This window comes from Dama dama, chromosome 30 (genome assembly GCF_033118175.1).
Source record: "Dama dama isolate Ldn47 chromosome 30, ASM3311817v1, whole genome shotgun sequence".
Taxonomy (NCBI): Eukaryota; Metazoa; Chordata; class Mammalia; order Artiodactyla; family Cervidae; genus Dama; species Dama dama.
In genome coordinates, this window is record NC_083710.1 from 82,073,533 (window position 1) to 82,095,032 (window position 21,500).

General features: G+C 41.4%; 2 protein-coding genes and 1 non-coding gene across 8 annotated transcripts; all 3 read right to left on the reverse strand.

The window, feature by feature from the left end:
* Positions 1 to 81: 81 nt before the first annotated feature.
* TEX30 (testis expressed 30) lies at positions 82 to 6,757 on the reverse strand. Of its 5 annotated transcripts, XM_061133794.1 has the most exons (7): positions 6,628 to 6,715; positions 4,283 to 4,350; positions 3,456 to 3,529; positions 2,742 to 2,972; positions 1,921 to 1,972; positions 1,203 to 1,408; positions 82 to 555 (listed from the first exon to the last, which is right to left on the reverse strand). In XM_061133794.1, the coding sequence occupies exons 3-7, from the start codon at positions 3,468 to 3,470 to the stop codon at positions 382 to 384; spliced, it is 678 nt and encodes a 225-aa protein (XP_060989777.1). In that variant the 5' UTR covers positions 3,471 to 3,529; positions 4,283 to 4,350; positions 6,628 to 6,715; the 3' UTR covers positions 82 to 381. The 5 variants fall into 5 exon arrangements, with proteins under 5 accessions (XP_060989777.1, XP_060989774.1, XP_060989776.1 ...); XM_061133791.1 differs by lacking the exon at positions 4,283 to 4,350 and having other exon boundaries at positions 6,628 to 6,757; XM_061133793.1 differs by lacking the exon at positions 4,283 to 4,350 and having other exon boundaries at positions 3,456 to 3,543; positions 6,628 to 6,716.
* Positions 6,758 to 8,415: 1,658 nt separating this feature from the next.
* POGLUT2 (protein O-glucosyltransferase 2) lies at positions 8,416 to 21,391 on the reverse strand. 2 transcript variants are annotated; one of them, XM_061133385.1, is made up of 10 exons: positions 20,853 to 21,391; positions 19,007 to 19,212; positions 17,224 to 17,429; positions 16,976 to 17,053; positions 16,456 to 16,628; positions 16,097 to 16,334; positions 13,280 to 13,489; positions 12,493 to 12,582; positions 10,982 to 11,089; positions 8,416 to 8,648 (listed from the first exon to the last, which is right to left on the reverse strand). In XM_061133385.1, the coding sequence occupies exons 1-10, from the start codon at positions 21,032 to 21,034 to the stop codon at positions 8,631 to 8,633; spliced, it is 1,509 nt and encodes a 502-aa protein (XP_060989368.1). In that variant the 5' UTR covers positions 21,035 to 21,391; the 3' UTR covers positions 8,416 to 8,630. The 2 variants fall into 2 exon arrangements, with proteins under 2 accessions (XP_060989368.1, XP_060989369.1); XM_061133386.1 differs by lacking the exon at positions 20,853 to 21,391 and adding an exon at positions 20,581 to 20,811.
* On the reverse strand, positions 10,431 to 10,502 carry TRNAC-GCA (transfer RNA cysteine (anticodon GCA)). Its single transcript has one exon. It is a non-coding gene; the product is annotated as a tRNA-Cys (tRNA).
* Positions 21,392 to 21,500: the final 109 nt, after the last annotated feature.

The window sequence follows — 21,500 nt, forward strand, 5'->3', positions numbered from 1 at the left end:
GCATTGTTTCTCCTTCATAAAGATGACACTGCTCTGCACAATTAAGAGCACTTTGTGAGCTGCACAGCAATAAGACAAAAGTTCTGTTGTAACAAAATTCAACATTTAATTTTTCAAAACTTAACTATATTAAAGAAAATAAATTATATTTAGACCACTTTCAATATTTGTACATCATCTTTATACAACTATACCAGTACTTTCAAGGGACATTTTATAGAGTACATTAATTTCACAATTAAAATGAGTTTTAAAAATGGGGGAACATGAAAGAACATTAAATAGTCTGAAATATATCTCATAATGCTGAGAAGTATGCTCTTCTTTAACAAATTAACTCTATTTGTATTCAAAATAACATAGTCTTTAACTTATAGACCATTATTTCCTGTCCGTTTCAGTGATTTCCTGGATCCAAAACAAAATCTGTGTATTTATTTCTTTGAAAACATCATTTGTTGACCGTCCTTTCACTGCCATGGAATGATTTGCCTTCTCAATCCAGTGGATTTTATGAGGAGCTTGCATTTTCTGTGCCACTTTCTCCAACAAGTTCTAAAAGGAAAAAAAAAAGATGATACTAGACTAATACCCCATTGGTGTTTCATAAAGATTTACTCTCTCCTACCCCACCTATACTTGGCATCCATTCACTGAATATTAAAACCTACTCTACAGATAACTTCTGAGGCAATGGATTGTGCAAGAAGTGACTACAGATTTCTTACATATAGCAATACCACAGAACAGATCAAGCATTCATTCTTGACAAGTCAAAAAAATTCTTCTAAAAAATATTTTTCCCAAGAAAATTATATATTCTGGAAGACACTAACATTTAGTAATATGTACAAGTTACCTTTCCTCAAGAGTCAGTTTTATAACAAATTTGAAGATCTGTTTAAATGTTGAAATGATAAAACAAATATACAGTCTAGTAATCCCAAATTCACAAGATTCAGATATTAATCCTTCGATTTGCTAAGTAAGAGTTATCCATTTATCAACTAACTGTAAGGGGTTGAATATTGTCAGTATGCTCATAGTTTCAGGTTCCCCTCAGTCACAGGGTAACAAAGACACTGAAGGAGCAGGGTAAAATCAGCATCTTTTTAAAGAGAATGAATGTTGCTGGTAGCATCTTGTTCCCAAGATGTTTCTTTCATTCTCTGTCATTCACACAAACAGCAAGTCATAATCACCTTTTCACACATTTCGTCTGCTGAGCCTGACACAAACAGTACAGGATCTTTTATACGAAAGAGATCTTCATCTCTAAGTTTATGCTGCTGTTTTGGATGGTGCAGTGGATAGGAAATACAAATGAGACCTCGAACAAAATCATCAGCATCATCAGGCTCAATATGACACAGTACAGAAGCAGCTGCTCTTGAGCCCATTGAACGACCTAAAATCAATTAAATCAAGTTCAGTTTGAAATACAGACATTCACATGAAGTAGTAGTGATGAAGTGATGATAATGGCAGATTTAATTTACTATGCATCCATCATACTGCTTATCAATACTTAACCAACAGAAGGTGGCAATTAACAAGCCGCAATACCCACAGACTTATGAAGAGCTAAAAACTGATCCTAAATCAAATCTAAAAAAAAGAATAATTTTTTATTGAAAGAATACTTAAAGATGTAAAGACAAACCTTGTGAAGGAATCAGTTCAGAGGATGATTCAGGAATATAATAAAAGGAGACATCTTTGGGTTATAATACATATGTATAAGGCTTAAATTCAATTTAAATATTAAAGTACCTTGATGTTATACCTGGAAGTGACTTACCAAAACAAAACAAAAAGTCCTTAACTCTATTCCTGTCATTAATTTTAACTCTTGATTACCTATTCCTGTATTAATATGAGCAGATTTTAAAACAAGTATTCACAAGTATTGCAACTTACCTCCAAGGAAAACACCTGCAAGTTTGTATTCTCCTGAGGTCTTTAAGTAATTCTAGAAAAATCAACCAAAAAACCATCAATTCTTCTCCTAATGAAATATTCCACTGGAAAAGCCAACACATATTTCTCATCATTACTAAAGGTATAATAACTTTTACAAAGACAACCACAAAATTTTAAGGGATTCTACTTGGAAGAGGTAACCAGTTCTTTGCTCTTCTGGTCATGCCTTCACTATCAAGTCATATATTGGGTAATACACGCAAATATGTGAAAAAAACAAAAACACTGTCTAAAAAATTCAAGTACTAAAACATTTTTAAAGAAAAAATTTTGGAGGGGAAAAAAAGAGCCAGTTAAAAGCTTCCAACTAAGGCAAAATCTGATACTACAACTAACATCTACTTTAAAGCTCTGAAAAACTTAGCATGCTTGAAGTAATTTCGATTAAAAGAAATTTCAGGTTTCATTCAGGGATTTTAGTTTCCAATATAGAAAGCATTGTACACTCACAGCATATGAGGCGAACTGTCTAGAACTGTATATGCTTAAGTTATATAATTCCAAGAAGAAAATTACATCATAAGTAGATGCCTTGACAGTATAATGGAGAAACATCTATGATGTAAGCACTCATCCCTATAGAAACTGATGGCAAAAGAGAGCAATCTGACGACCACCCAGCCTTCACACACTGTTGAGTTTCTAAGAATATTCATTAGGGTTTTAAAAATTAAACCAAATGACTAATAAAATTTGTCAATTTACTGTGCATTTAAAATATAGAATTGTTGTAAGTAAATATAAAGAAATTTTCTTACCAAAACTGATTTATATGCCTTAATTCTATGTACAATATTAAGGCCTTTACAGGTAAATCTCAGGCAAAAAAACCCATGAGAGGCAAGATGGGATGCCAGTGATGTCAAATGAGGGAGATTCATATCTCCTGATGCTCCATGTGTAAGAATGACTCCATATGTTAAGTTCTTGTTAGGTACCAAACAAACAGCATCTAGCAATTTATTTCCAAAAGGTATTTTTAATTTTACCTGGAATTCAAGAGAATACAGGGATCAAAAATTACTTCCTTGCCTATTCAGACAAATGAATAACTACACAGGTTTGTTCTGCAATACAAATGATTCAAGTCACAGCCTCAAAATAAAAAGCAATATTAATAATAATTTATATTTAAGTACTTATTGTGTGTCAGGTACTACCATGACTGCTCTTTATGTATTAACTCATTTAACCTTTCTAAGAATTCTGTGGTAAGTACTGTTACAATTTCCGTTTTAGAGATGAGAGAACTGAGGCACAGTACATTACATCATGTGCCCAAGGTTATATATCCACTAGCCAAGATCCAAATTCAGGCAGTCTGCTCCAAAGTTCTCACTCCTAACCACTAATGCTATACTGTCTCTCACAGTACAAGCTGAAAATAAGAAAATTATTCTGAAGCCATATGACTACAAAAAAAATTAAAGAAGGAATCCTGAAGATGCAGAATGTATGAAAATATGTATTACCTCTGTATGACTCATTTTCACTGTTGAATAACAAACTTAAAGTGCATTACATCTGAGAAGCAAAGGACATCTCCCTGAAAAGAAGATTCTATTGTGAAAGGTGGGTTAGCAGACATGGATATGATACAAGAACTATGAATGAACACATTTAGTAGCTAAAATAAAGACATTTATAACTACTTTAAGAACTGATATCTTTACATGTACATTATTTATTTTCATTCCTATGGCCATTCAGAATTGGTTACAGGGCCAGGTGTGGGGCTGGCAGATGTTATCTAAGATAAAGTCAATGTGATACCATAATATGCATTCTGTAAGAAAACTTGTATCAAAGTAGGATGCTATATCTTGGTACATAAAATATGTATTTTTCCTAAGCATCTTTATTCTCAACCAACTATCTTCAACCTAATTTCACAGCATCTTTCTATTAACCCATTTCCTTCACCTTTACTGGTCCCAACTCTTCCTTCTACCCTGCAACAGAAGCATACATCCACATCCTTTGTCCTGAGACTGCAGAAACCTCCCAGTTGACAGAATGTAAATCTCCACACTATTGCCTTTGGGCTTGACTATGTGACTTGCTTTAACCAAAAGATGTTTCAATGCTTCACTTCTGAGCTGAAGCATGGCAAATTTCCAGAAGTGCTCTTTAACTCTCACCTTCAGCCCCAAGAAAAGTACACTCCACATATTTTTGCTTTTTCAGCCCAGGTTCCACAATGAAGATACATGGAGCAGATCTGAACTCAAAACTGAAGTCTGGAGTCCAGCCTAGTCCAATCAACATCTAAACCACTAAAGAACCATGAAATGTCTACCTGAAGAATCAAGGGCATGAAATGCTGTGAGCCACTAAGATTTCAGGATTGTTACGCAGTATTCTTTCCTGTAGTAAGAGATCTTTTATTATTCAGGATATGCTTAACATCAGGATCTTCATCAATTTTTTTTCCTATTAACATTTACTAATTTATTCACTGAGTAACATGTTCAAAAGGTACAAAAATATACATTGAAAAGTCTCTCCCTAATTCCACTTTTGTCTTACCATCCAGATCCCCTCTTCAAAGGCAATCAATGTTCTGCTTATCTTTCAGATATTTTATATACATATATACATACACACATCTTTTTTTATAAAACTAGTGATATATTTTTTTCTGAACCTCCTCCCCAACATGTATCTTTGTGATTACTCTTTTTTTATACAATGAGCTTATTTCATTGTTTTTTTATGACTACAAAATATTCCAAGAGAGGGTTGTACAAAATTTATTTTACCAACCATCTATTAATGAAAATTGAGACTGTTTCCAATCTTTTGCTAAAGCAATACTGCAATGGGTGGCACTGTACTTAACATTATTTTACACATGTGTAGACATATCTATAAATTCTTGTCTCAAAGGGTGTATTCATTTGCATTTAAGAAATACATTTCATTTTTGAATAGGCAATATATGCACATGGTACATTATTTTAAAATAAAAATGTGTGAATAGTTAAGTCTCTTCACATTTTTTCCCTCAGCCACAAAGTTCCTTTCCCTTCCCAGAAGCCATCACTGTGACTAATTTATTGTACAGATCCTTCCCTTTACGTGTATGTGTGTGTACAATTCTCATATTGAGCCGCAAAGGTATTAGACTGGCTGCAAAAAGTTCTGGGATTTAAACTGGAGGAGGATGAAGGGCTTCAGCCTTCACTGTCTGTTTTCATAAATGTAGCCTCATAATTGTGCCTGGGGTCCCCAAGTTCAAAGATCCCGTTTTATGTTCTCAAGAGCCTCCAGTCTCCTGGTGGGAGAGCAGCAGTATCCTGCCAGTGTGAAACAGGGAAGGAGAGCTTGCTATCTAATGACTTCTCAGACAGACTTCACCTAAGTGGTCTTTATTTGAGCCCTCCACATCCATCCACAGCACCATTCCTTTCATTGCCAGCTCCCAAAGTGTCCCGTGCTGCCAGTTTCTGCACGTTTTGAAGATTTTCTTTATATATATATAATTGTTCCACAGTTTTCCCTCCGCTGGTTTAGAAATTCAGCTAATCTGCTACGACACTTGCTTTCTGGAGCCCAGTATTTTACTGCTATTATTTCTTTCCCGTTTTCTTCAGCTCTGTGGGTTTGTGTCTTTTTGAATATCCCTTTACAGTACTTTTAGGAGATTTCAGGGAGTAAAACTAGATACACGTCCTCAACCCACTCTCTTAACCTAGAATGCTCTACTATTCCTCAACAAGTGGGGTGTTCGTGGTGTTTTTTTTTTTTTTTTTTTTTTTCCTGGCAAACGCCACTGTCATGCATGACAGACCGTCTGTCCTTGCCAACAGTGCACACACGTGCTAGACTACAGGGGCAACAGTGAGCCGGCACCAGGATCTAATCCCGACCTGCTCTAGCTTATAAATCTCGGGTTTAGCCGGTCAGAGGGGCGGCGGGGTTGGAGCCTGGCTCCGCCTCGGTGTCTTCAAAGGCAGCAAACGCCACCAACTTCGGAGAGAGGCTGCGACGGTTCACCGTCTGGACCCGCGTGCCCACGCTTGTGGGCGTTTTCAAGAGTGATTTGTGTGACTACCGTCGCCAGGATGCGACAGAGACCACATCCGAAGCCGGATGATCGGATGCCACCACCCCTTAACTTGCAGTTGGAAAAAAATATTCGTGCGCTATCCGCCTCGTCCGGGCGGAACGTTGGAAATCGCGAGGCAAACGCAACGGCAACCTTCCGACTTCAAGTCCTCCAGGGGGGTCGCGGGTCCGAGCCGCGTCGACAAAAACGGAACAAGGGCAGAAACTCGAGGCCAGGCTTCCCGGGGTTGGGGACCCAAAGGCGCCCAAGAACCGGCTGATTCCGCCCGTCGGGGCTGCACGGTGGCCGGCGCCCGGGAGACCCTCCCGGCTCGGAGGCCGCCGGTGCCCGGCTCGCCCCGCCCGCACCGTTCCTTCTCGGAGCCTCCCGACCGGCCGGCCGAAGCCCCAGCGGCCGCGGCCCGCGGGACCTAACCGACGCCTCACGCCTCACCGAGCCGCCCAACAGCCCCCGAGGAGCGACGGCCGCGAGCCCGAAACGCCGCTGGCGGGACCGCGGAAAGCCCTCGGAAGCCGTTCCCAAGCAGCAGCCCCGACCGCTGCCGCCGCCGCCGCCACAGCCGCCGCACTTACCAGGGACGGGGAAGTGGCCGGCAGCACCTAACCGTCCTCACTCCCTTCAGGGAGCGAACTACCACACTCGAAGGGACCGCCTCGCCGCGCCCGCCAGAGCGTCCCGCTACAGCGCAGGCGCGCGCACTCCCCGCCCCTCAGGCGCGCGAGCCGGCGCGCGGGGCAGGCTGGGAGCGGGAGTTTTCCCGCCCCTGCTGCCGGTGCTGTGGTGGCGTCTGCTGCCCAACCCCAGCGGGTGCTGCCGAGCCGCCTCCCCTCGCTGCCTCTCCCCCGACTTCCTCTCTCAGGATCCTTCGGCGTCCCAGCCATTCCCTTCCAGCAGTTGCACCGGCCATAAAACTAAGACACCGCATGCCGCGTGGTCAGAAAAAGAAGATTCCGCCCACATTGTATCATATCTAATAGTACTTTGTTGCTTATAACTCGTTTCTTTTCATTGCTGAGTAGAATTCAGTTTTACGGATCAACCACATTTTGTTTATCCATTCACTGGTGGATGGCTATTTGGACGCTTGCCACCATTTGACTTGTTATAAAAGTGCTGCAACATTCAGAGAGAGAAGGCAGTGTGATAACAGAGATTTTAAAGATGCTGAGCTGCTGGTTGGGAAGGTGAAGAGGCCACAAGACAAGAAACATTAAGAAACGCACCCCTAAGGAGCCAGAAAGGGCATTCTGCCCTCAGAGCCTCAGGAAGAAACCAACCCTCCAAATACATCGCCATTATCCCAGAAACACTGATTTCTGACTCTAAAATCCAGAACCATGAGATTGAATTCCTATTGTTTTAAACCACTAAATTTGTGGTATTAATACTTTGTCACAGCAGCAATAGGAAACTCATAGAAAACTATGGACACCAAATCTTCAATTTCAGATAAATTTTACATGTCGTTATTATTATTCTTGATTTTTTTCAACCATTTAAAAAATTTTAAATCATCCTTAACTTGCAGGCTGTACAAGAACAAGTGGTGGGCCAGATTTAGCCAAATATTAGCATGGTTATTCCATCCATGGATTAAAATAATACATAATTGGATGTATTAAGAGTTTTTATGGAGGCTCTATAATGTTTCAAAATGAGAACAGTGTTAATGTAATTCATCATGGATTAATGAAACAAAATAAATCACCATAAAACATGAATATGTAAATAGATGCCTGAAAAGCATTTAATAAAATTTTAATGTGCTTCCTTTTTAATAATTGGAAATTTCATGTTTTAGTAGTGGTTGTTTATCATTAACCATAACAAATATTTTGCTTAACAGTGAGAAGTCGGTAGCATCTTTGATCTCCAATCTAAAGTAGCCACCACCACTAAGCCCACTTTCTCTCTGTAATAACTGTTTTTTTTAATCAATCCATAATTGCCCTGCTTATTTGTTTATTTTTACTTGTTTATTTCACTCTTCTTTCAGAAGAGATAGAGACTGTTCACTATTGTATTTGTAGAACCTAATACAATGCCTGGCACATATTACGTGCTTAATAAATACATGTTAAATAAAATCCATTTGTGATGGATTCAGGCAGAGGCCAGATTACAAAAAACCTTGGAAGGTGTATTAATTAGTATTCAGTTTGGCTGTGAATGACTATCTAAAATAATAGTGTAAACAAGTCAGAAGTTTACTGCTTTGTCATTTAAACTGTGTACCTAGGTAGGTGATGGCTTTTGACATGCTTCAGACTGAGTTCAGGACTCAGACACCCCCTTTTTTTTTTTTTTTTTTTTACTGCTCCATGGTCCAAACACAGCTAATGATAAGCACAACACAGGCCTTTAAAGTAAAAGTGATTTTATTACAAAATTCTAAAAATGTGCTTCCAATGACCGTCGTGGGAATACTGCATAAGAAGAAATAGATCTTCATAATCCAGACAATCATAGAGCAGCTTTTATACTGTCCATGGAATTAGTATTTAGAAGACATTCTTCTTTTCAGTTAAGAAGAGTCTTCAGAGCACCACTATTTGAAGGAAAGGTATTTTGCATATCACAGTTCATCTTTGGTCTGCAATTAAGAAACATTTAAAAATATTTAGAGCCATCAAGAAGTTTTCCATGAGTAAGAAGGCTTACATTTAGTCTATTAATTACTTTCCCCTAAAGACGAAAGAGTCTTCCCTGGTGGCTCAGATCTGCCTGCCAATACAGGAGATGCGGGTTTAATCCCTGGGTGGGGAAGATGCCCTGGAGGAGGAAATGGCAACCCACTCCAGTATTCTTGCTTGGAAAATCCCATGGACAGAGGAGCCTGGTGGGCTACAGTCCACAGGGTCACAAAGAGTCGGACATGATTTAGCGACTGAACACACAGGCACACAAAGATGAAAGAAGGGATGAACAAAGCCAAGTCATCGCTAGAGGACTTTAGGATTATTATTTGAAATCATCTAAGGGTAAAGTCTTATTGGTGGGAACCTGAACATCTAGGGGTCTGTATTATGGTAAAGGCTTGTGTTCTAAATGGTATCAGTGAATGGCCAGAGTAGACCACGGGGTCGGGGGAGGGTGGGAAAATCAATAAAGCTATCATTCTAGTGGTAAGTTCTACCAATCAGGGGAATCATTTGGCACTCCTCGAAGTCACTTAAGAGAGAAAAATAAATTAAAAAAAAGAGGAGTGGAGTAAGGCAGCCACCCAGTTTCATTTGGAGCCAACAGACTCATTCTGATGCCAAATCAAACTCCATGTGGGAGCACCTTCCAGTTTTGGGCATTTCTGTTTTGAAACTGGCTTTCAGTGACTTTGTGGCCTTGCAGCTCTGAGAGGGGTTACCACTGATGCTGTACCACTTCTGAAGGTTAGTTAGAGGCAAATCCAAAACAAAACCAAATGAAGCAAAATAAAACTAATTTCAGCAGGTGCTGTTTCCATGCTGTAAATACTGCAACCAGATGTATTCCAAGCTACCAAAGGTTAACCGCCATGCAGAATTCCTAAATATTTAACAATCAGTGAGCTTGTAGTGTGACTTGCCTGGTGGCTCAGCGGTAAAGAAGCCACCTGCAATGCAGGAGACACAGGAGACGCAGCTTTGATTCCTGGCTTGGGAAGATGCCCTGGAGAAGGGCATGGCAACCCACTCCAGTATTCTTGCCTGGGGAATCCCATGGACTGGACCTGAGCCGTAGGGTCACAAAGAGTTGGACACGACTAAAGCAACTGATCATGCATTCATGAGCCTGTATGAGCTGGTTCCATCACACTGCCAGAGTTGGCGGTCACCTTATTCTTTTTTAAACCCCCTTGGGAGGCAGAAATGGTTAACTGCAAAATCTGCTTCTCAACTCTGGTTCCAATGCACAATTTTGAGTCCATTCACAGACATGGTGATGTTGTTTAAAAGAATGTCAAGCCATTATATAGTAATTTTTATACAATATACATTCCTTTAGATGAAAAACAGCTATAATTCAAACAACCCTCCCTGCCACAATGTCTTTACACACAAACATGCACACGATTTGAAGAAGGTACACTGGGTTTTGGTTCTTGTTTTGCTAAAATCCAGATAGATGGTTCTGAGCTAAACTCCTCCCTGGGCTTGGTTTTGTTAACTATAAAATGAAGGCATTTACTGGGTGACAGCTACGGTCCTCTTTAGACTACCAAGTCCATACGTGAGCCTGCCTTTTATAAATGAAATCAGTGAAAGTGAGAAAGTGAAGTCGCTCAGTCGTGTCCAACTCTTTGTGACCCCATGGACTGTAACCTACCAGGCTCCTCCGTCCATGGAATCTTCCAGGCAAGAGTACTGGAGTGGGTTGCCATTTCCTTCTCCAGAGGATCTTCCCAACCCAGGGATCGAACCTGGGGCTCCCGCATTGCAGGCAGACGCTTTACCATCTGAGCCACCAGGGAAGCCCAGTAATGTAGTGGTATTAACAGAGATCGCCTTTAAATGAATAATCTGTTAACATTTATAATCATGGTTATATATTTTCCCATCTCTAAACTGGGGCGATAAACTTTGCAGAAACTATCTCACAGGCAGATGAGGCTATTAGATGATACATGTAAAAATACTCTGCAAAAGGCAAATATCTATTCACATGCCACATGATCTGAATTCTCACAATCAAGAAGGCCTCGCTCCGCTTTGCTGGGAGCTCCTACGTTTGTTCGCTTCACTGCATCTTAGCACCTGGTTGGTTTTTGGGTTTTTTTTTTTGCCTTTTGTTGGTAACTATGTTTTCTGCCTCTGCTAGAATGAGTTGCTTGGAGGCTCCAGGAGGAATTTGGGTAGTTGCTGCCTGACTGAATGAGTTAAGGGGAGAATGAGGACTCGGATCCCGGTTAGTTCTTCCTGAGACACTTGCTCAGAGGTCAGTTCCGGTTACCTTCTTCCTGTGGCACGTGCAAGGAAAGAGGTCATCGTCGGTCTCTGGTTCTACCTTCACCATGCCCTCTCGGATCTGGGGCTCACTCACTTGTAAACTGGCATATTCCTGTATAGGCAACAATACAAAAGCATGTTTTATTTAGCACTTAAGATGCTGATGCAGAAGCTCCAATACTCTGGCCATGTGATGCAAAGAGCTGACTCATTGCAAAAGACCCTGATGCTGGGAAAGACTGAGGGCAGGAGGAAAATGGGGTGACAGAGGATGAGATGGTTGGATGGCATCACTGACTCAATGGGCATGAGTCTGAGCAAACTCTGGGAGATGGTGAAGGACAGGGAAGCCTGGCATGCTGCGTTCACCGGGTCGCGAAGAGTCAGACACAACTCAGTGACTGAACAACAACATAAGGTGCACTTACCAAATTAGATACACTGGAGTTTGCTAGAACTTAGTCCATTTAATTCACGTGTCAAGTTATGAAATGCAAGGCCTTCCTTAAAACCCCACAACAGAGCTTCTGAGAGGTGACTGTCCTATTTCTAATGGTCCACTCCTTAGTCTACCCTTCATTTATATGACTCTTTTATAGTATTTATTTTCATCTTCTGCCACATAGTGAAAATGTGTTCCCATCTTCCCCAAACTGAGAATCTGAGGACAGACTATTTCTGCCTGACCCACCACAGCTGGTACAGCCTCAGCCACGTCTTCATTCATCATGGGCTTCCTTGTCCTAAGTTCTGGGCGAGGTGCTTACGCTCTAGTACATATGAGTTGAATGAATGAACTCTAATAACCTGTGGCTCTTTAGGAATTCAGACTAGCAAATCCTCCCAGTTCTTTCTTTAGTTTACATATCACTCTTTAGGAAAGGTTACAAAGGGGGAGCGGATCAGCAATGACCAACTTCGTTCTGTAGCAGAGTCTGAGACACAGCGCTCAATATCTAGAATTCTGCAACTCTGAGATTAAAACAATCTAACTTAGATCTAGAACTATTTATTAGCAAATTACATGCTTATGACTGCATTTTTAAGAAAAGAACCTTTCAAATTGTCAGACAGGCTTTGACTACAATCCCTACATGGGTAGGTCCATAAAGGCAAATTGGAAGAAAAGTTATGGCCCATATGGGGTCAGCACAACAGGTCCAAACATACCTTGCACTGTACAGAAAAAGAAACAGTAACACAGTAGCAGTTTTGTACAGAGAACAAATAAGAATCCATGCACAGTAACTTTGTAGGCTCAGAGGCCAATTTTTTAACCACATGCCACACAGTTCTAACACTAACACCTTTCCCTTAAGGTTGTAGCATTCTCCATTAGCTATTCTTTAGCATCCTTCATTTTCACTATTATTTAATATTTATCCACGACTTTCACTTACAGAGGTATACATGTATCTCTTTAATGAATAAACTTTTAGAAATTGTTAAGTGAAATATTACTTGCTACTAACATGAACAATTACAAATATTTCTATTTTCTTAGAAAATACTGACCTGGAAAAGTTTAAAATAATAACAGAATATGTCATCGCCCATGAGATTATTTCTTGCAAATTCTTGTCCTGTTTTGGCTATCTTCTTTGCCTATGGGAGCAAGAATAATATCTTTTAATGAAACATATTTTTCCCCATGCAGACATATGCTAAGTCATCTTCCAAGTACATTTTGGTGGGAAAATAGTGCCTAAGGTATCTTTGAAGTCTTGTGTATAAAGTGAACATTTAATAGAGGATGTGTGTTCAAATCAAAGTGAAATTTTTAAGACTTGATAGTTTAAGAAGTCATATTGGGCCTTCTAGAATGCACCTCTCCGGGACAGAAAAGGGAGACAAAATGAAGTAACAATGACTTTGCAAAGTCAATGCAAGATGAAGCTCAATGCACTGCCTTAATAGTTTTTAGCAGACAAGTAGTTTGAAGCTTCTCTCATGCAATCCTTCATTTTAACCCGTGGCAGCTAGTTTTTCCCCTGCCAGGCTGACCATCTTTACCTTCATGTTGCTAGTGGAGGTGAGGCAGTGCTTGGAGCTCAGATCTAACTGAGTGAAAGAGACAGCAAAACTGAGGCCAGGTTTAGGTTTTCATGTCATGTGCAGAGTGGGCAGTTAATCCAAGCCACTATGCCTGTCTTTGCCCTGAAGGGGTCTGTGCTAATATGCATGGGGAGGTGGCTTCCCACTTACAGGAAAGGGTCTACATGTAAGCATCTTGAATGCTTTCCAGGCACAAGACGTGGAAATGACCCCGTGACAACTGGGGGTACAAAGAGACTGACCTTACCTCTTCATCGTGATCTTTTGCCCACTGAAGTTTTTCCAGGAGATCACTCAGGTTGCTTTTAACTGGAATGTAGTGCTTCCAGGGCTGTAATTCGTTGTAAAAGTGCTCATAGTAGATGGAGTCCTGCTTCAGCACCACACTGTCACCGACCAGCAGATACGGCAGGCGGTAGGCCGCCACGGTGCCATCGACGTTGATCTGATATTTGTGCTGCAAATGGCAGGACAGCAGAACAACCTCCATTGAATTCCCTTTTCCCCACTCTTCTTTATTCTCCTCCTCTTTCCACACATCAAACCTCACCCTCCTCAGATACAAACTGGATAGATTTTGTCCTTGGCCCCTGCCACTTAGTAAGTGCTATTAATTATTTATATGCGTACATAACACACTGACCGAGATGTAGGGCCTATTTTGATGTTCCCCCAAATTTCAAGAAGGGGCCCCAAGTCTAACGCTGGGGCAGCCAATAAAATTATAAAACTGTTGTCCAAAGGCTACAAGCTAAGGAAATTAGATTTATTAGGACTACTCCCCAGGTGGCACTAGTGGTAAAGAATCCAGCTGCTAATGCAGGAGACATAAGAGACATGGATTCGATCCCTGGATTGGGGAGATCTCCTGGAGGAGGAAATGGTAACCCACTCTAGTATTCTTGCCTGGAGAATCCCCATGGACAGAGGAGCCTGGTGGGCTACAGTCCACAGGGTCACAAGTTGGAGATGATTGAAATGACTTAGCATGCACGTGACTACTTTATCGATGGCATGATAGTACCTACTGATGGCACATTCTAAACAGTGCGAACCATACCTTTGAAACATCAGGTGGCCACACCCAGGTCTTAAAGAAATTAACAAGCTCTGCGGCAAGAACATCTACGAATCAAAATATTTCTAGCACGGCAGAGGTCCATAAATATCTATCTGTTTATTTAACTGGGTCTTAGCTGAGGCACATGTGATTTTCAGGCAGGCTGTCTAGTTGGGACACACGGACTTAGTTGCTCCGCAGCATATGGGATCCCAGATCGGGAATCGAAACTGCATCCCCTACGCTGCAAGGCAGACTCTTAACCACTGGACCACCAGGGTGTCCCAGTCAATAGTTTTTAGTTGTAGCAAATTCAACAGGTACAACAGAAAGAAAGCAAAGGTCTGACAGGACACTCTCGGAGGAGGAATGGCTGGTACCAGCTCTCTTTGGTTGTAACCATTTCTTTCCAAAATTTCTGTGACCTGCATATGGAAGAAAAACTGATTATTCAGCTTATGGCCATCTTTAAGTCTTCTTGTGCCCTGTGTACTAAGTCGCTTCAGTCGTGTCCGACTCTTTGAGACCCCATGGACTGTAGCCCATCAGGCTCCTCTGTCCAAGGGATTCTCCAGGCAAGAATACTGGAGTGGGTTGTTGGGTTGCCATTTCCTTCTCCAGGGGATCTTCCCCACCCAGGAATCGAACCCACGTCTCTTATGTTTCCTGCATTGGCAGGTGGGTTCTTTACGACTAGCACCACCTGGGAGTCCCTTAGATCGTCTTACCACCACCTACTCCATCAAAAGAAAATCAGGCCGTTAACAGCACAGACAGAGCTCGCCAATCACTGACCTTCCCACCTGCAGGAGATGGCTGACTACCCTTCACCACATGGGGCTTCAAAACCCCTTGGGGATCTAGAGATCAGGGCGGTACCTCACTGCTTGAGAAAGGGGAGTTGTCAGAAAAAGGATCAACCCTGGGAAAATAGGAACAGCCCACATTCTAGACACACAGAGAGTGTAGAATCCCCAGTTTTTGAGCATCACAGCTGGATGGATTCCAAGTCATTTTCCTACCAGAAGGGAAGAGACACCTGCTTTATATTCCTTCTTTAGTCTATTGTGATGCTATGGCTCAGGAGAGAAATATTTATAAAATCACTTACATGTATTTTTTAATAAAAAAAGGGATTTGGAGTGAAAATGTGCTTCTCTTGAAGGTCAGTTGGGGGAAAAATTACCCGGTCCAAAGCTCCCTTGGTGCATATTTCATGTCAGGTTTAGATACTGAGTTGGTGCTTCCCTGGTGGCTTAGACGGTGAAGAATCTGCCCGCATTGTTGGAGACCCACATTTGATCCCTGGGTCAGGAAGATCTCCTGGAGAAGGGAATGGCAACCCATTCCAGTATTCTTGCCTGGAGAATCCCATGGACAGAGGAACCTGGTAGGCTACAGTCCAGCAAATCACAAAGAGTCAAAGAGGACTGAGCGACTAATACTTTCACTTTTCTAGGTACTGAGTACAATCCAGGTTGCTCCCTGGGGGCTGGTTAGTCCCTGGTGCCCCATGTCTGGATGTTCCTAAAATTTTGTGCTCACCTCTCATCTCCTGTTGGAGAAGGAAATGGCAACCCACTCCAGTATTCTTGCCTGGAGAATTCCATGGACAGAGGAGCCTGGTGGGCTGTAGTCCATGGGGTCGCAAAGAGTCAGACACTACTGAGTGAAGACTATCACTCACTCATCTATAATTTACCTTGATTTCCCACCCCCCCCAAATGCAGGTGGGACTTCCCAGGTGGCTCTAGTGGTGAAGAACCTGCCTGCCAATGCAGGAGACATAAGAGACACGGATTTGATCTCTGGGTCGGGAAGATCCCCTGGAGAAGGAAATGGCAACCCACTCCAGTATTCCTGCCTGGAGAATCCCACGGACAGATGAACCTGGCAGGTTACAGTCCATAGGGTCACGAAGAGTCTGACACGACAGAAGTGTCTTAGCACGCAAATGTAGATATTTGGAAAATCACAAAACATTGGCTCTGGATGATGTCATACCTTGAAGAAATCGAAAAATGAAATGTGTTTCACAATGGGACCATACAGGCTTTCGTCGTGTTTAAAGAAGAAGAAGTTGGTGAAAGCAGCGTCAATGAGCTCCGGGTGCTTCCTGCTCAGCTTAACCAGCTCAAGTCTCTCTTTCCGGCTGTCTCGCCCTCTCCAGACAGCGGTGGAGTTTTTGCTTTCCCAGGGAGGACCCGTGTTGGCCTGCACTGACATCATATCCAGACTGACTCTGGAAGACAGACAGTGCAACACATGTTTCCCCCAAACCATCGCCTCGCTACAAGTGTTGGGAAAAGACTCATCAAGGAAAGAAAACCAAGGCTCTGGGTCGTCTGTGACCCGTCTCTCACCGGCCCATGGTTTCCAGGACAGAGTCTGTCAAGTCGTAGGTGGGCATCACAATATCCTTGGAGTCCGTGGAGCCGCACCAGGAAAAGATTGGATGGATGTGGGGACTGGATTTCTTTTTTTCCAAAGGCCAGTCTCCCAAATTAACAAAAAACTCCACATCAGGCATCTTCACCTAGGACAGGGAAGCCAAAGTGTTAAAATGATGGTATCGCTTTTCATATCGGCCATTTCACTATCACAGTCCGAACTCCACTGTTTTGTTATTGCTGTTTAGTCGCTCAGTCATGTCTGACTCTTTAGCAACCCCACAGACTGTAGCCCGCCAGGCTCCTCTGTCCATGGAATTCTCCAAGGCAAGAATACTGGAGTGGGTTGCCATTTCCTTCTCTGGGGGATCTTCCCAACTCAGGTCTCCTGCATTGGCAGGCAGATTCCTTACCACTCTGGCAGCTGGGAAGACTAAGATGTAAAACCTGGATTTAAATCCTCCATTATACACAAGACAAAAGAAATACTTACTTTTCTAGTCAAAGAAAGTAGTATGGCATCCATGAAAATTCTAAAACCTACGTGTTCGCCGTGAGTCTTGATATAAACCTGGAAGACAATTCCATGTTTATTCTGTTAGTCTAAAAGTACGCTTTGGCTTCACTGAGATCAAGCTTATCACAATGATCAGCAGAATGATTTCTAATAAAATTATGTAGCAAGTTGTAGCCACATGGCCAAAACAAAAATAAATCACTAAGACAAACAAGCAACTGCACCTTGTTATCCTTCAAGGTGTAATGACACAAGCTCTGTCTTTGTCCAAATCTTTTTGGGATCTCCGTTGCAATCTTTTCCGGGTCAACGGTAGGGAAATGCACCAGATCTCTGTGAATCTGAGCAAAGGTTTCTGGGCAGTTCATCTCCCGTAGCCAGGCTGCACTGTCTTCCAAAGGACAGTCACAGTTCTCATGGTAAACCGGCCCTGATTACACACACGGAGCAATGGGTACAGTCATAATCTCACTCAGCATGTGAAACGTGTAACAGATATTTGTAACATGACTTTCATAGTCCGTCCATTACTCTGCACAGCATGTGGAGTCTTAGTTCCCCAACCAGGGATGGAACCTATGTGAGTCTTAACCACTGGACTGTCAGGGAAGGCCCCATAGTCCATTATTTTTTTTTAATTAATTTTTATTGGAGTTTAGTTGCTTTACAATGTTGTGTTAGTTTCTTATGTACAGCAAAGCATTACTTTTTATGTTTTGTGTACTTAAGAATAACCAAACATTGGTAAAAGGATATCAGAGGCATATACCCGTTTTAATGAAAGACAAAAGTGATAAGAAATTAATATTTCAATGGTCTGTTATACAAACCAGTTCTTAAAATGTCTAAGATACTTTTCTCAATGGGTAAATCATCCTAAGGATCAATACAAATGGGAATTCCCTGATGGTTCAGCGGTTAGGACTCCATGCTTCCGATGCTGGGGCCAGGGTTCGATCCCCGGTGGGAAAACTAACGTACTGCAAGCCTTGAGGTGAGGCCAAAAAATAAAAAAAAAACAAAAACCAATAGAAGTAAATAAAGCACTGTACTATGTTTACTAGTTTTTTAAAGAAAATATAAAGAAGCAAAGTAATCCTCAAAACACCCATTTCACTAACACTATAATGGATTAATTACATGTGTATAGAAATAACACTAACATAACATAGAATCTGAATTGAGATTTCACTGTCATTTATTTCTGTAATTCTCAGATTGTCACCTGACGCAGGCAGAAGGAGATAATGGGACATCTTTTTAAGGTTTAGTAGGTTATATGGTACCATGTGGTCCTAGAGGAGCAAGGGGAAGAAACCTAGACACTTTTTAGAAAAATGTTTGCCTTGCTTGGAGCAATGGGTCAAGGAAGATTTGTGTGTCTGTATTCTCCTTGCTTCTCTAATATTTTAGGATATATGTCTGCTGAGGTGGAATGATATGGCTTTAAGTAAGAAAGCTGTACTCTTACCCTACATAAGAAAACATTGGAGAATTTCTCTGAAAAAATAGCATTGAAACAAAATCAAAAAAACTATAGTCAACTTTCACTGTCTCGATCAAGCCCTTTCTTCCTGAAGTGACTGACCAAACTTCAGTGACACTCACCAGTTACTTAAGTCCTATGTCCCTAACTAAGTGCCATCTATGACCATATATATATAGCTTGATTCTTCTTGCTAATATTGCATCTTCTGGAAGCAAATTCTCTATTCCTAGAACTTAATACTATTAAGTTCATATTAAAGAACATATTAAGTTCTTTCCTCTTTAGTGAATTAAAATTTCCATTCAAATCTTGCATTTCTTTCTTCCACCAGGATTCTCAACTTTTCAACTTCAGTCCAATGGGTCACTACAAGTCTGACCTGATTTAGCAACTGAAAAACAATAACAAAATTTTTTTTCTTCCAGTGAAAAAATATCAGGCTAACCTGCTTTTATTGACTGAAAGACAGGTAATATTGTATTCAAACACCATTGTTTTGAAATTATGTTCCACATTACCTTTTAAAATATATGGAGATTTGGCCACATGTTGACCTTGGAATTTGACTTCTATCTTCAGGTTTTTGTAGCTGGCGTACATTCTGTATCTTACTATGTAGGACCCATCTTTTCGGTCTAAAACCTGGACCCCAACTCTAGTGAATTGCTCATCTGGGGCTGAGATTTTAATCTGGAACACTTTTTCATCCGGAGAAGATGTGAATCTGTGATGGGAAGAACAGTGAAACATAAAGATTATTTTAAGAAACAAACGTACAGAGACTGTGGTCTCCAGTCTGTGAACCTGACTATTCTCTATATCCTCCCCCTAATATGTGCTTGTTTCTTTTTCCTTATGCTTTCAGTACCAGAATGAATAGGATGGATCAGAGATTAAAAAAAAAAAAAGAAGAGGATGACAATGGTCACGATAACATAAAACAGTTTCATTAGAAAATTACAAGGAGATATTTTAAGACTACTAGTCTCTGTAAACATAGAACATCCTTATGCATTTCATATATAAAAATAGTCCTATTAACTTACTATTTATTTTGTGTCTATCACATCTGGAAATCTGTGATCAAATGATGCCTCTAATGGTTTTCTGAAACATTGCTCTCAATGATTCTTTAACAAAAATCTATTATAATCTATTTAGTATAGTATATAGTCTAGTATAATCTATTTATACTATTATAAATTGTACTCAGCCATGGAAAAAGCTAGTAGTTAGCATATTAGCCAAGTGATATTGTATAAAAGGTTTTTTTTTTTGAGGGCATGCTGTTGGTATTAAGATTAAGATGGTACTTAGTTTCCCAACCATACTATTTATAACCAAGTGACAAAATTTATAACCTTCCTTTTCTTTGGAAAACTTCTTATTCCCAAGATTTTTTTGCCAACAAAATATACACACACAGCTTCAATATAAAAAGACAATCATGTCAGAGGTATGTGAATTCTACAAATGAGTTTCAAGTACGAGTGTAATAGTTGAATGCAGTGGGATGAAATAAAGTTGTTAACAAACACATAAGAGATTCACATTTCGATACTTTCTGCCTCAACCATAAAGTTATGAATAGTGTTTTATTTTTTCATTTTGAGTTTCAAAACACACTTACCTGCAGAGGTCTACCTGAAAACAGGGCAGCACCAGAAAAAGGTGAAACCAACTAGCTTCTAACAACTGAGTTCAAATTCCTTATAACAATTTATGCAAAAATGATTAGAAAAGAGTTCCTTGTGCTAGGTTTTCCTTAGTTATGTATTTTATACATACTGGTATTGGGATTGACTGTATCTATGTCAATCCCAATCTATTCAGTGCTCTGTGGGAACCTAAACGGGAAGGAAATCCAAAAAAGAGGGGATATATATATATACAGCTGATTCACTTTGCTGTACTAGCAGAAACACACAACATCGTAGAGCAGCTATACTCCAATAAAAATTAATAAAAAAGAATGCATAGATCTAACTGAATCACTTTGTTGAATAGCAGAAATGAACACATTGTAAATCAATTATACTTCCATAAGATAAATAAATAATAAATTAATTTAAACAGAAAAAAATTAGAATACCTTAAGCAAAGTACAGGGGTTTGTTTGTTCAGCACTCATGTAGGACTCCCCTTCAAAAGGGCCAGGAGAAGAGCTAATTCGAAATGATTTCTAAAGCTACAGAGAAAAATTGAGTAGGAGGGGGATAAACTTCCAAGGAGATGTGAATAGCCCCCAAGTGTCCTGGATTTTAAACTGCTGTGGAGAAACGAGTTCTGGGAGGACAGAACGCGAGGGGAGAAGCAGAAAGCTTGAACTGCCTTCCAAAATCGTCATGGAGCTTGCGGACTTACTTCCTGCCCGAAGTGTCCACCGCCTGAATGTAGAAATAGCGCGCGGGAAGGACCACGGCTGCCTTGAGTCCGGGACCCCATACTTCGCTCTTCTCGGGGCTGAGTCGCCTCTCTCCGCCGCTCTCGGCTAGTGCTGGAACGGTCCCCAGAAAGAAGCAGTAAAGCAGCAAAATGCTAAACATTTACAAGCTGGACTCAAGATGATCCACGGATAAATGAAGTGGAAGAGGTGGACGCAGCCAGCCGCGGCTCGGGCGGGGGCGCGTCAGCCGATCGCAGCAGCAGGCGAGGTTCCCGGAGGGGGTCTCTGGCTGTGCTGTTCGCGCGCGGAGGTCTCCCCCAGAAGGTCACAACCGGGGCGCAGGCTTGTCCAGCTGAAGGATGCCAGCAGTTCTGCTGAAACGAACAAGCAGCACGCCGCCCCTCTTCCTTGGGACAATGACAAACCGGCGTTGCTCTGTAACTGTAGCATCATTGGGGGCGAGCCCGTCTCAGGTTGCAGCCCAAGGTGCAGGGCGAGGGGATTGGCCCGCGCGTCGGCCGGGGCTCAGTAAGGCCTCCTCCGAGTGGATGGCCGAGTGGACACGCGTCCGGGCGCCGGAGCTTCCTGGGACGTGTAGTTCTCAGCTGGGCTAGCGGAAATCCTGC

Coding starts and splice junctions, on each gene's coding strand:
- TEX30 (XM_061133791.1), bottom strand. Junction 1,973..2,741: donor AGGCATATAAATCAGTTTTG/GTAAGAAAATTT, acceptor TGATTTTTCTAG/AATTACTTAAAGACCTCAGG. Junction 556..1,202: donor CAGACGAAATGTGTGAAAAG/GTGATTATGACT, acceptor TTTTCCTTTTAG/AACTTGTTGGAGAAAGTGGC.
- POGLUT2 (XM_061133385.1), bottom strand. CDS start 21,034: ATGTTTAGCATTTTGCTGCTTTACTGCTTCTTTCTGGGGACCGTTCCA. Junction 17,054..17,223: donor ACACCTTGAAGGATAACAAG/GTGCAGTTGCTT, acceptor ATTGTCTTCCAG/GTTTATATCAAGACTCACGG. Junction 11,090..12,492: donor ATTATTTTAAACTTTTCCAG/GTCAGTATTTTC, acceptor TTGCCTATACAG/GAATATGCCAGTTTACAAGT.